The sequence below is a fragment of the Castor canadensis genome, chromosome 12, assembly GCF_047511655.1.
Source record: "Castor canadensis chromosome 12, mCasCan1.hap1v2, whole genome shotgun sequence".
Classification (NCBI taxonomy): domain Eukaryota; kingdom Metazoa; phylum Chordata; class Mammalia; order Rodentia; family Castoridae; genus Castor; species Castor canadensis.
The window spans coordinates 84,334,568-84,349,004 of NC_133397.1; the positions used below are offsets into that span (position 1 = coordinate 84,334,568).

The window sequence follows — 14,437 nt, forward strand, 5'->3', positions numbered from 1 at the left end:
CTCCTGGACTGTTCCTGCAATACAGAGTCAGAAACTGCAGCTGTCAATGGTGGGAGGTGGAATGAGACTTTCATTCTTTTTTTTTTCCCTGGTGCTGGGAATTGAACCCAGGGCCTCATGCATGCTAGACAAGTACTCTACCAGTGTAGTCTTCATTCTTAATGGAGGTGTCTTATAAATGTAACATCTTCTGTGGGAAGATGTAAAGGTTTGAGAAAATGTAAAGGTTTTATTGACCTTTTTCCCTCTAAAAATGTTTAAATTCCTTTGGCTTCAATAGAGAGTAATGAATACTAGCTGGACGGTGGGTTTTGATTTTCAGTTCAGTGAGGGAGTCTAGTATTGTGTGGTATGATAGAAGGAAACAAAACCTCTGCAAGGAGAAGACGCATTGTCCCAAAAAGAGACTTGTTTCTAAAATCCTCCCCAAGATTGTAAATGAGTTTGTGTGTGTGTGTGTGTGTGTGTGTGTGTGTGTGTGTGTGTGTCTCAACTTCAACTTCAATCTCCCAGCTCTCCGCTGGGTCCTCATCCAGCGTGGATTACTGTACTGGCAAAACATCCCAAGAAGGCTTGTATAATGGCCAACCCCGATCAGGAGAGAGTCCAAAGTTGACAGACAGACTTTGCTGTTTTCTTACTTCTGGCTCACCTCCTCTTCCCTTTGAGGAGATGGAGATATAAACGAGCGGCTTCTGCCTCTTCCAAGACCGCCTTTGAGTCTCCAGAGCCTCACCTGACTTTCCCAGAGAAAGAGAACAGGCAACGGACTCCCTTCCTCCGCGGTCCCCAGAGTAGGGTCCTGGGGCTGAGAGTGAGGAGGGAAAGAGGCCAGAGCGGCTGTCCAGAGCCAGAAGGGAGCAAGAAGACGCTCTGAGAGACCGAGGCGCGCAGCAGAGAAGCTCAAACTTTGACGGGGTAAGGATCTGGGGACTCGAGCTGGAAGTCGTTGGGGCGCTGGCAGGTGTGCTGGGAGTGCAGACTCTAGGCAGGAGCTGGATTAAGGACTCGCTAAAGAGTGGGGCTGGTGGGGGACGTGCGCGGGTGGTGCTGTCCGTAGCCCCCGGTGCTGAAACAGGACGGGTCTCAGTTGGAGAGACAGAAGCGAGGGCCGCCGCGGCCTCTGCCCCCACGCCCGGCACCCATGGCCCTCCAAGCTGGTTTGAAGGACTAGAAGCCGTCCTCTGTGTCCCCCCAAGTTTTTTACTCAGGTCCCGCAGCCGCGCTGGCCTGAGCCCACTGAGCCGTCGGGGGGGGGGGAAGCAGAAGGAGCTGGGCTGGCTCCACTGGGGACAGAAAGGGTCCAGACGTGACCCCACCCCGTGACACCTCCCGCCTCACTGCACCCAGAGATTGAGCCTCCACTGCCGCTAGTTTGGGAAGGGGCTCCACGGCCACCCACTCTCCTCGCTGCAGGCAAAGGTCGCGCGCAGTCTCCCCAGCCCGCGCTGCGCCCCTGGGGCAGTTGTGACTTAGAGGAGGCCACTGTGAAGCAGTGAGCAAGGGACTCAGGGATGACTCTCATCCAGGAAATCCAAAGAAACCGATGGACTGAGGAAGAGGAGAGGAATTAAGGTTCTTCTGAGGAATGAGCACTTTTCTTTTTAAAGAATAAAATCATACCCCAGTCTTGGCCGTCAGCGCCTCAGGGCTTAGTGCTGAAATAGTGAAAAGGGGCGGTGGGCCCACTGATCCGTTGTAATCCGTTAATCGGATGAAGGCTCCTGGCTTTCTTTCCTTGGGCTTTTCTCAACAACCCAGTCCCCAGCCCATCACTGACAACCGCCCCCGCCCCGCCCCCCCCGCCCCCCCCCCCCCCCCGCAAGCGGCTGGGCCCGCTGACCCTAGTGGCCCATCTGGCCACCCTGTGCTGGGGCTGGGGAGTGGGAAGGGCTGTTTCATTTTTCTCTCTTGTAACCTCCCTGTTTTATGCTTTTGTTGGGACTTTAAAGTCTAAGGCAATTATCTCTGGCTAGAGGCTGCATGTGGCCGTGGAGGAAGGGACATGGAGCTCACAGCCTGGCTTTAGAGGTGAAGCTGTGTCTGAGACACACCAATCACTTCCTCAGGACTGGTCCTGAGGCTTTGTCGGTGCAACCGCTATACAGTCTTATGGTGGGTGAACAGAACTCCCCTTCAAATCTTCTACTGGGGTGAGGCTGATATCTGTGGCAGTCACTTTGGTTCCTCAAACCCTTGGGGTATGGCCTGTCACCTGGTTCAGACTCCATTCCATAGTGGGCAGCTCAGACCCCTTCCCCAAATTTCTCTGTGGACCCCCCCCCAACACGTTCATTCATAAAAACAAGAAATAATACAGTTCCCTGAGTATGGGGCTCACCATCTGCAATGTGCTTTGCTGCAAAGCACAACTTAAGTTACTCTCAAGTGAGACCCACAGGAAGGGGAAAGAGAGCCTTAGAAAGTTGAACCAGGAGAGAGGAGGTGTCCACTTGTGCATTCTATGACCAAACTGATTATTCTATGCCAAAATCCCAGTTGTAGAAAATCCTTCCATGTCAGGGGACCCAGCTGGGATTTCACTGAGCTGATGGGGGCTCTTGTTGAGTGAGTGGAGGTAGATGTGAACTCCACTCTGGTTCACACTAATGCCCAGGCACAAATATACTTTCTCTTCAGCCTCTATTCAGCCACAGAGGGGGTCTTCAGGAGTGGGGTATGCAGAGTGGGAGGGATGAATGGCGGCTTTCTAGCCACTGACTGGTCAGCACAGCATCCCAATCACTTTGGCGGGGACTTTACCCAGGACTGCGTGAGCCTTTTGCCTTTGATGCCCCTGTTTTTATGTCTTTTCTGTCTTCATTCACTATCTGCCAGTGGGTGGCTGTGTCTGGTTAATAATGTGGTTACCATGGCGACCTGTCTCCTGTCGCCATGGTAACCAGAAGGTAAGCAGTTGGAAGCTGCGCAGGCACTTTAGTTCTGGAAGATGCCTCCAGCTGTCGTTTTCCTGCAGGATTCAGGGGGAGGAGGCCAATGGTTCCAGAGCCCTAATCCTTCTCCATTCCCTGCTGCCTGTGCTTCCTTCCCCACAGCTCCTTGCTCACCTGAAACCTTCACGAATCCCCCACCAGCCAGCAAGGCCTCAAGGTTGAGATGGGTCAAACATTTTTCTCCATTCCCCACCCCCAATAACATTCACTGCAGCCAAGGGGTAAATGGTTTTCCCTCTGAACTAATTCATTTCAGTTGCACACTGCTCTTGAGTACAAAGCAAAGACCAGTGGGAGAAACAGTTAAATTAATTAAAAAGCTACAGCCTCTGCCCTCTGGGACCCCATGGTGCAGTGTGGGAGACAAACCTTTAGACCACTTGGAGTCCTCTGGGCTGAAATGGGGGTAATAGAGTAGAGAGGAGTCAGGGGACTGACTCCTAGTCAAGAAGGGCCTCCCAGGAGAGGTTAATGATAGAGTTGAAACTTGAAATCAACTGGTAAGGAAAAGGGAAAAGATCTTCCCCTGCAGAGGTATTAGCAGAAGCAGAGGTATGAGGATTAGTCAGGGGAGGATAGGGCTGCTGAGGTACACACAAGTAACACACTGGAACACCTCAGTGGCTTAGCCCATTGCTCACGCAACATCTGAGGTTTTGAGGTTTTGGGGTCCTGCATCATGGGAGGAGTCCTCCAGCAGAGCTAGTTCAGGCCACACATGGCCTGGAACAGAGGCTTATACTTATATGAAGCACAAGTTGAGTTTTGATGAGTACTGTCCCTGCTAATGATGGCAGAAGAAAATTCATGACCCATGTAAGGAAAGGGTGAGTAATTCAATTTAGATGGAATATCCAGTTTAAGCTGATTTGATCCAAGTTATGAAAAGTCTTGGATATCAGGCTAATGAAGACTGTGCACTGAAGAAAACAAGCAGGCTCTGAAAGTTTCTCAGAAGAGTGACATGATTGGAACTATCTTAGAAAGACCCTCGTGTCACTCTGGGAGGTTCATTTTTTTATTCATACATGCTTGCATGCATTCCACAATCATCAAGCACCTCCTAAGTGCCAGGCACTGGATAGATTGCAGGAGTGAGAGATTGATGAGAGGAGATGAGCAAAGGGTAGTATTCCAACAACCCCAGGGAGAGGGACAATGGCCTAGACAAAGGTGGGGGCATGGGCAGAAGAGGCCATGAACTGCCTCTGTCTGGTTCCTTTCTGTACATCCACTGCCTAGCAGAGCCCCTGGCACATACTTAGCATTCAGTACATTTCTGAGCTAGTGAACAAGTGGAGTCAGAAGGAAAGGTTGGTTGGTTAGTGGTGCAGTTGTTGGGACTAGGTAGTGCTGGATCTGGGGTAGTAAGGTGGGTTAGTTAAACCTCATGCAGTCTTAGCCAAGTGGTCAGTTGGCTGTGGGTGTCATTCATGCATTCACCAAGACAGGGCTGAGGGGAAGAAGAGGATGTTTGGGAGCACTTCAGGAGGAGAGTACAGTGACAGTTCAGGACAGTTTTGCATCAAGAAAAATCTTCCCTGCACCCCCCAAGCACTTCTCCTGTCTCCCTTTGCAGGACTCATATATTTTACTTCAAATTATAATAATACAGTGTAGGGGTTCAACAGACTTTTGCTCCCAGCTCTGCCACTGAGTGACATTGAACAAGTTATTTCATCATTCTTAATCTCAGATTCTTTTAGTAAATTGGAAGTAAATAGTCTTAACACCTGCCTCATTGGGTGGTTAAATTAAGTAATTAAGGTCAATTCTTTTTTACAATGCCTGACAGATGCCAGTGCTCAAAGTTAGATATGACCATTTTGTTGTTTCCTGTCATGGCAATGTATTACTTTTATAATCACACCCAAAAAGGAAAAAAAAAACCACCTTACCTTACTGTGCTTGCAACTAGGCTTTGCCAAGGACCTAGAAGTAGGTCCTTGGAGATGGAAGGGAGGTCCCTGGTCTGGGCTTTCTGGCTCAGGGTGTTGGGGTGGGAAGGACAAGAAGTTCTAGAGAAAGCATCTATGAGATTGGCTACAGAGATTTGGGGTCCCCAGTTCTGGAAAGATCTGAAAAGCATTTTCATCCTCTTGAAATCTCAACCCATACAGCTGAATGTTATTGCAAAGCATCAATATCAAAACTGAGTACACTCAGACCTGAGGAATCCAGAGTCCTGTTCATTCTAGTCATCCCTGCAAAAGATCAAGACACTTTCTAGGCATGAGACAGGCTTCTGCCTCCCTGGTTGAGTAACATAATTGATTATCTTGTTCCAGCTTCAGTGCATTCTCTTTCACTCCAAATCCATTTCTGTTCTGGGAACAGTATTCATTTTTCTTCTTAGGCATGAAAATTTGCAGCTAACATTTGGAAACTTCCTTCTTCTTCTGTTCTAAAAATGTATAGTGTTTAGAAGAGGAAGAATTCTACTTCACAGCCAGGAGGTTTCTTTGGGAAAAAACTCAACTCCCCTAACTCAGACGTGGTATCTCCATCTTGCTTCAGTGGGTTAGGAATGGTCTATATCTATTCCACAGAAAGGAAGAATGGGATTCTGACCCCTATTTCTTCTCATTGCCTTCGATCTCAACCCCTAGCAAACTGGATACACCCTCATTGTCTAAGACCTGAGATGTTCTTGGGAACTTTCTTGGGCAGGTAGGAGAAGCTATGATACTTACTTGTCCCAGAAATTGGCCTTGGTCCTTGAGAGGCAGGGGATTAATCCTTACAGGGTCTACAGTTAGATTAATCCTCGATAATTAGATAATCCTGGCTGTGTGGACTGTGTACTTCAGATTAATCCTCTGTAAAGTAAGAAGAGTGATGCTAATACCTCATAGGATTTTTGTGAGGATTAAATTATGTACATCTTCAAAAATGTCATCAGATGATGATGATAATAATGGTGATGATAAATGTGCTATTGTGGCATTTTTCTTATTGTATTTGAATTTTGTCAATTCCTTACAGCAGATATTGAAAATTTTGCATTTTAAATTACTAATTTTAGATTGAACATTGTTTCTTTTTTAAAGATATACTTCACAGGCCATAAAAATCACCTATTTGAAATATATTGCTTTTTTTTAAATATAGTTTTGCAACCATCACCATGATATAATTTTAGAACTTTTAAATATCCCAAAAAGAAACCCTGTACCCATTAGCAGTCACACCCTTTACTTAGTTCCCCTACTCCTACCCCAGAAAAGTACTCTATCTTTATGGATTTGCCTGTCTACAGATTTCACACCAAAGAAATCACGCGGCCTTTTGTGCCTCTCCCACTCAGCGTAACGTTTTCAATGTTCATCCAGGTCGGAGCATGTGTCAACATTGTACTGTGTTTTGCTGGCAGATTGCACTCCACTACAGGGATAGACCACACATTGTTCATCCATTTGTCAGCCAATAGACGTCTAGATCTAATCATGGACAAGACATAACTTTTCCATTTATTTGTCTCTTCTTTAAGACCAATTATCCTGTCTTTCAAATGTAATCAGATATGACTGCTTATACTTTTTCAAAACAAACTTTTGTCTCAAGTAAAAGTTTTAAAGTTTTCCCTTGATATAAGTCTTGGATTACTTGAATGCACTCAGCCAGTGTCACTGGGTGTGGTAAGGTCTGTCCCACGGTTGGTTAAGAATTTCCTTTCTACCTGTACCTTTCAGGTGGGAAAAACAATTAGAAGTGTGCTTCCAAGGCAGATAGACCTTGGCTTGGGAGTCATTGGCATTGTTCACAGTTTAATTTGACAGCATCATCCTGTCCATCCTCACATTCACTGATCACTTACGGAGCACATTTGCCTGGGGTGATGTTCAGAAGTTTGGGTTTTAAGGAGTGGAATGGATAAAACCCAAAGAGACATTACTTCTGAGAAGTCTGAAGACCCAGAATGGTAGAAGTCTGAGCTGGGGGAAACAGAGGTTCAGGCCAGGTGCACCCGTGCACCTGCGCACCAGGTGCATCAAGACTCTGGACTCTCCCTTGTTAGGGGTGTTGCCTTACTTGCCATGGCTTTATGTCCAGACATGGCACTTTGCTGACTGGACCCACCAGCCCATGGCTGAACAGGATTCTCATAACCAAGGGCAACAATAGTTGTGAAAGACTTTCAGTGCCCAGGCTGCCACACTGGGCTACAGGCACCTCTCTATTGTCCCCACTGCCTTCAGGGCTTAGAAAAGAATGTTTCAAATGACGTAAATTGGACCAGGTCTAATTCACGTGTTTACTCCATAGTAATAATAATAAAAAGAGGACAGAGCACAAGCAGCATTTTATGAGTCTGAGGGGTTAGTCATGAGTGAGGACCAATGTGTTTCTTCAGAAGCAGTCTAGTGTAGAGTAAAGGGCTTTACATGTTTCATCCTCCTTTGTGCTTACTTGTTCTCTCCCTCATAAATCTCTATTTTCAAATGGGATGGAAATTTTCAGTGTGAGGTGGTAAGGATCAAATGAGTTAATGTACATTTTAAGTTATTAAAACAGAGGAACAGAACCAGGCAGAGTCAGGGTTCAGCCAATGTCTTGTTGTTACTATCAAATTGACCATTCTCCAGTTCCTCCTTCACTCATATCACACACTTTTTTGTTACCTTCTATATGTGTGTGCTGGGTATTTGGAGAAAAAAGTGTTATTTAAGTGAAAGGAAATAGGCTTTTGGAGTTAGTTGATGAACAAGAAAAGTACAAGAATAACTGGTGCATGTATATGAACCATAATAAGAGCCTGGCCTAATCAGGGGTCCAAGCCAACAGCAACAAAGATAAAAAGGATACCACAATACAAAAGTCTCACTCGAGTTCTTGAAGATGCACAGCACCACTGTTAAATAAATGTTGTGATTCTTTCTCACCTTTAAGCCTCCTCAGAGGTCCCTAAGGCATACCTCACCCCATCCTACCTCTATCTCTGTTTCAACACCCCTAGCACTGTCCTACACCCACTGTTTCACACACCTGTTTAACACACCCCTGCAATCTCCACTCTCAAAGGCAGAGACCTGTATTCTTCATCTTCATAATCCAAAGGGCCAAGTACAATGTCTGGGACATATTTGAGGGATGAATAGATCAGATTTAGTCATGTCATTTAAAAAAGTGGAATTGTTAGTTCCCTCGTTAAGTACTAGAACCCTTACACATGCATTTGGGAGATGCTCACAAACCACTCCTGGCTTTGTGCCTGCAATCCACTTCAAGGTCACTTCCTAGCTGGCAGAATTTCATATCTTCTTCCTGTTCTTGGAAAATTCAATTATGTTTGTGCATTTCTAACCTCCTGCAGTGGGTATGGTAAACAGACCAAACCACAGTGTGGCCTTCAGAATCAGACAGATCAAGCCTCCCTTTCTTCATTTGCACAATCAGCATCACTACTGCCTCTCAGGACTCCTGAGGATCAATAGCAATGAACTTGGAAGTGCTTCACACTCCACTGTGTGGCAGTTTTCATTTTCAATGAAAATGAAAGGATCACTTGTTGTGACTTCATGGTATCCTTTGTGAACTCTCCTGGAGTTTGAGCCAGGAGATGTGAAAAACATATAGGACTGCCAGATATTTTGATGAGATATCGTGACTTAAAAACGTAAAGGGAAAGAACTAAGTGTCTTGTCTTCTTTATATGAACCGTACCACTGATCCACTAAGTAATTGGGATGAAAATTTCCCTTTTAAGAATACCTCAGCTAGTTGAGGAAGGAATGGCAGAATATCACCGGCTTGCAAACTCTAATGAATTGATCGATCTAGTTAATGATTGGCAACAGCTGCAAACACCACACAGAGAAATACCATCAGATAATTATGGGCCTTCTGATGGAAGAACGCAGCACCCCTGGGAAATTGTGCTACCAGAAAACAAAAATGGAATTCAAACTGACCAACCCTCAGGACAATTACATATATATAAGAATGGGTTAGGATGAGATTCAGCAAAAATCTGTACTGTAGGGAAGTGCAAGACAATGAAAGCTCAGCCACAAAGGAAAAAGAAAACTTTAGGTGAAAAAATACCATAAGTATTTTTAATGCTTATGAACAGTCAGTCAAAAATATATGAACCTCATTTTGGATCCTGACACCTTTTGCTTTTTGTGGTACTGGGAATTGAACTCAGGGCCCTGTACTTGCTAGGAAAGCACTCTACCACTTGAACCATGCCCTAGTCCTTTTTTCTTTTTTTTTGCTCTTTTAGTATTTTTCTCTTAGATAGGATCGCACTATAACTTTTGTCTAGGCTGACCTTACACTGTGATCCTCCTATCTCTGTCCTCTGAGTAGCTGGGATTACAGGGGCATGCAAGCACACCCAACCTTCCTTTTACATTTTTTAAGGACAGTCATGAGATTTCTGAATCAATTATGAATTGATTCAGAAAGTCAATTATGAATTATCTTAAACTTATATTTCCCCTTAATGATATACATTTTTCCCTGTCCAACCCCCCAAAACATAGATTTAAAAGACAAACGATGTGATGGATTTTCCCTAAATCTTGAGGAGCTGACTTAAGAGTGTAGATAACCCACTAACTATATGCTTAAACATTTCAAAGTTATCTTACATTATCTTACATTACATCAAACATTATCTTAGCTGTGATCATCCCTTTCTAAAAAAACAAAAATGAAGACCAGGGCATATATGCAGATGGTTTATGTGGGTTAACTCCAGTGAAGAAGACTAGAGGTTTTGAAAGAGGACAAAAGGGAAGAAAGGAAAGCCAGCCCAAACTGCACACCGCTTTGGGAAACCACGGGTTCTCTAAGGAGCCCTATAGAATGTACCTCAGCTCTACCTTTCTGTTTCAATTAGTTAAGGGCTGCCCAGGGGGCACTAAGGCTCTAGCACTTCTGAGTTTACACATATATCAGAAAGGCTGATATGTCCCTTTCTCTTCCTTTTCCTGGGTCTACCCCATGTCACAAGAGATGTTGCACACATGCATGTGTACACTCTGCCTATACCTTCAAGCTCCATTCAGCCCTCCTTCATGAATAGCTGCTCCCTGGCTAGCTTTAGACCTAGGGTAATGTGCACCTGGGGCCCTCCCTAGAAGACAGACCTGAAAGGAGGGGCAGCTGGGTATAGAACAACTTACAGCTTCTTAGTCAGAGAATTTGTTTGTCCTGGGCAGCCAGAGCATAGTCTAGATCAGCGTTCTGGGTGGGCATGTCTCTTTGACCCTGGGGGTGGATGGAAGAAGGCCAGAGTGTGGCCCAGAGCAGGGTCATCCCCTGCCCAGCCCTAGAGGCAGTGCAGATTGTTTGCTGCCATTCACTTCACACTTCAAGGTTTTGCAATCAGCCAGATCTTTAGTGACTCCTGGGCCACCTTCAGGAAATTGCTCACCACTCAAGTTCTTCATCTGCAAAGTGGGAAGGGGATGTGAGAAAGTGGGGTGCAGCATCCACCCAGGGCCCTCACAGGAGTCAGGCTTAGGAAGGGACAGAAGTGCTGTTTCCAGGCTTGTGCCCAGCATGGAGGTTGCAGCAGAGGCGGATGAAAGCAGAAGCAAAAGCTGGAGGTAATATCTTTCATTTGGTACGGTTTGCCTGGAAATGTACAAAGAAGAGTAATCTGACAGTTCTTCCACAGAATTCCAAACGTCTTTAAAACTTGCTCTGGACCCCTGTGAACTGTAAGTTCCTCGGACTGAGGACAGAGCTTCACATTTTACCCCAGGCCCTAACATACTGCCTAGTGTAGTGAGTGCTCAATAAAAAGTGTTGCCTAGACAACTTCAAATTGAGTTAATTGCTTTTAATGAGACTCATTCCACAGGTTGGCTCTTAAGTTTCCACAGGCATCTCAAACTGGACTCATTTTCTTCCTCAAACCTGTCCCTCCTCCAGTACCCTGCCTCAGTGGGAAGGCTGCACCACCTCACCTCCAAGCCAGCTGTCAGGGCATTCTCCTCAGCACCTCCCTCTTTCCTACCTCTTATGGTCAATTAACACCAAGTTCTGGCAATCCTACCCATCTGCTAGTTTTATGTGCTCAATTCACTACCTAGTTCAGGTGACTGTGGTCCTTAAGGCTACTATTCTCTTTCCCCCTGAGATTCTGAAGCAGCCTTTCAGCTGCTAATCTCACATGCACTCAGGTCCCCTGAACACACCCTCCCTCGTGCAGCCAGAGTGGCCTTTGCTCATCTGGTCACATTCCCACTGAGTTTCAGAGTAGAGCCCAAGCCTCTGGGCACAATCTGCAGAGCCCTGTTGTCTGACCACAACACTGTCAGATCCTTGAAAACAGGTTTTGTCTTATCTCTCTTTAGAAATTATAAAAATTTCAATCATAATATCAAACTATCAAACACAAAAGTTGAGTTAGGACCCAGTTGAGCCAATGGCTGACCTTGAGCAACTCCACTGACCTTGCAGGGTGGGGCCACACTCCTGGGACTGCTTCCGTGTAGTTTCAAGGGCTCCTTGCTCTGACCTTCCTTTGGATATAGAATTAAACTAGTTCCGGAATGAGTCACTGGACTATTTCTAGAAATTGCCATCTTTCTCGGGAGTGGTGTCTACTGATATTTGACACACTTCAGCCATGAGGCTGCACAAGAGAGGCTGAGCTAGTCTACTTTAGTGAACCCATTCTCGGGAATTATCTTTCAGTTGGAAGAATTATCCAGAAATTATGGAACTGGCAATCACACCAAACATACCCTCTCAATCATAGGGACAACTTCCAATGTTGCTCAGAGTCAGATTTGTGGCAAAAGGAACATGCAACATTGATAGCTTTTATCTGTTGGTTTGGTTCGATAAGCTACTTAACATCTCTGAGTCTCCATTTGGTCATCTATAAACAGGGATAAAGCTTGCAAATACCAGTGAGGTTATTGTGAAGATTCAATGAGATGAAGTGTGTATTTTGTTTCACATCCCCTTTGTAAAGATTTTATGAATGTCAAGTATTGTTATTAATTTTTTCACACTTTGTTTTAAAACAGGATTCAGGAGAGCTACTAAAATATGTGCCAAATTATAAGATGAAAATAAGGAATAGAGAAAACCAGTGTCAAAAGAGACATTGCATTACCCCCAAAGAAACATAAGAGTTTGGGTTCTCATACAGGAGATAGCCAGGGGGCCATTTATTAATTCATCAGCACTGAACTCTGAATGGATCTTTGGCATGGTGGCATATGCAAAAGAGCAAGCTTTGTTTGTGCCTCAGGCTGGAAAGAAGAGCCCAGACACAGTTTGGCAGGGAGTATGGAGGTAGGTGCAGTAGGCGTATGTGTCAGCATGCACATTCCATATGGAATAACCCTTGTCTACAATGAGCTAGCTATGCAGTTGCATCCCTGACCTGATGATGCATCTGTTTCACGTTCACTTGTTAGCAGTCACCTTGGGCCTGAGTGTGACAAGCAAGAAGATGGCCAAGGTCAACACCCAATACTCCCAGCCCTCCCAGAACCACCTCACAGTAAAGACCATGGACAGAGACCTCGATCATATTGAGAATGGCCTTGGCAGGTAAGATGGGCTTTTTGTTTTCTTCTGATCACAGGTTATTTCCATAGCTGATCTAGAGTGTGGAGGAAGAATGCCTTAGTGTTGGCCACCACAGGTCGGATGGGGTGGAAGGTGGGAATTCACAGGGCTTCCAACTTCGTTTTTTTATTTTGCTAATTGTCACAACCTCATTTTCCATTTTATTCTAAAGTAAGAATAAAAGAAAAATGAGACTCAAAATATTACATTACTTTGAGAAGATAACAAAATAAAGATTCAAATGGCAGCAGATGAAATTGTGCTATAAAAATGCCACACCACCAGCCACTCCCCTGAGCTACTGAGGATGTACAGAAGTCAGCTGCTCTGCACAAGATCAGGATGCAGGCTAGCTAATGGGTCTGTATGGGAAGTGGATGGTCTCTTGCCATCAAGCCCATCAATGATAACCTGACACAGACAGCCATATGGAAACAGGGGTCTTGCGTTCTACTTCTTACCTTTTTCCTAACTTCTCCCTGCTAGGAAACTTAGGTGAATATTAACTGATAGTCCAAAATCACAGTAACAGTCCCTCAGTCTCCACATCCTTCCTCCATCACTTCTTCTCACTCACTTGTGTGCATCACTTCCTCTCTCAGATACACATATGTTCTTTTTCTCTAAGCTCTTTGTCCCAGTTCCTCAGCACACTCTGCTAATCAGTGATAGTCAACAGTTTCCAGAGATTGAATCTCCATTATTGCAGCCCTTGAAGCCCACCTTCTGAGATTCAAGCAAAGGAAGGAAAATCCCAGAGCATCGCAACAGATATTTATTTCCTGCAATCATTCAGTGCTAGGGCCCCAAGACATTTGCTGTAAATTCAAAGGTCTCAGAAAAATCCCATCCTACCCAAATATCTCCCTCTAACTGGCTCTCTGTCAATGCCTGTGTGTCCACTGGGGACTAATATCTGTAGGTTAAGTCATTGACCCTTATTTAAAAGAAAAAAGAGCACTACTAGAACACTTATCCACTGTTAAATCTTTGTTATTTGTTAATAGTTTCTTGTTCCTGGGATTTTGGAACCCGTGTGAGAGAACAGAAGCTGACAAGATGAGAGGGATAGTAAAGCAAAATAGAACTTTTTCCCAGTGCCCTCTTTTGCCTAGATTGGGCATAATTCATGCTTCTCACAGAGCTTCCAGATTTCCTAGGATAGAGAAGGCAACAACAGGGTCTCAGTCTGCCTCCTTCCAGTGAGGTGCTCCATTGAGGAAGGCAGGCACAATGAGTGCACTGAAGTTTCCACCCAAAATGTCTGCTTCATCAGATACTACTGAGCTCCAGCTGACTTGTCTTGGCTATGTCTTGGCCAGTGGCCTACAACCCCAGCCTGACCTTTGTGTTCACAAGGTGTCTTGGAAGATGGCCCTTTGCAAAATGCATTGCCAACTCATTAAGCCACACTGACCCTTGCCATGGCCTCTGGATTCCAACATCCTTGCTGCAGACATTGGTCACATGCACTCTCAAGATGTTAGCCATATGGTCAGGGACTCTAAATTAATGCCCTTTGACAACGACATTTGCCATCTTTGTGTGTTAATTTCTTCCTGCTATGATTTAGCTCTTAAATATCACACAAAGTTCCATGCATTAAAGGTTTGGTCCTCAGGGTGGCATTACTGGGAGGTGGTAAAACCTGTAAGAGGTAGGCTTTATGGGAGATCCTTAGATCATTGAGACTCTGCTCCTTCCTCTCTTTGTTGCTTTCTGGATGTGAGATTAGCAGTCTTGCTCCACTATGTATTCCAGCCATGATGTGCTGCCTTGCTATAGGCCCAAAACAACAGGACCAGTGGACTAGAACCTTCAAAACAGACCTTTTCTCTTTATGAGTTTGAATCTTTTGGGATAAAGAATTGAGCCTTTGTGCACGGAAACATTAATCACTGTTTATCTTTAATGATATCAAGAAGCTTGTTGGAGGACTG

The 14,437-nt window shown here is 45.0% G+C and overlaps 1 protein-coding gene across 5 annotated transcripts in view; it reads left to right on the top strand.

Moving 5' to 3' along the window:
- The first annotated feature begins 525 nt into the window (after positions 1-525).
- Positions 526-14,437, top strand: part of Cnga3 (cyclic nucleotide gated channel subunit alpha 3) — a 39,304-nt gene continuing 25,392 nt past the window's right edge. For 4 of the 5 annotated variants that reach the window (XM_074050300.1, XM_074050296.1, XM_074050297.1 and 1 more), the window contains exons 1-2: positions 526-918; positions 12,344-12,479. In XM_074050300.1, coding sequence (XP_073906401.1) covers positions 12,379-12,479 — 101 coding nt within the window. In that variant the 5' untranslated portion in view covers positions 526-918; positions 12,344-12,378. Of the gene's footprint in view, positions 919-12,343; positions 12,480-14,437 lie in introns of those variants that run through there. The other variant, XM_074050299.1, reaches the window with a different exon arrangement.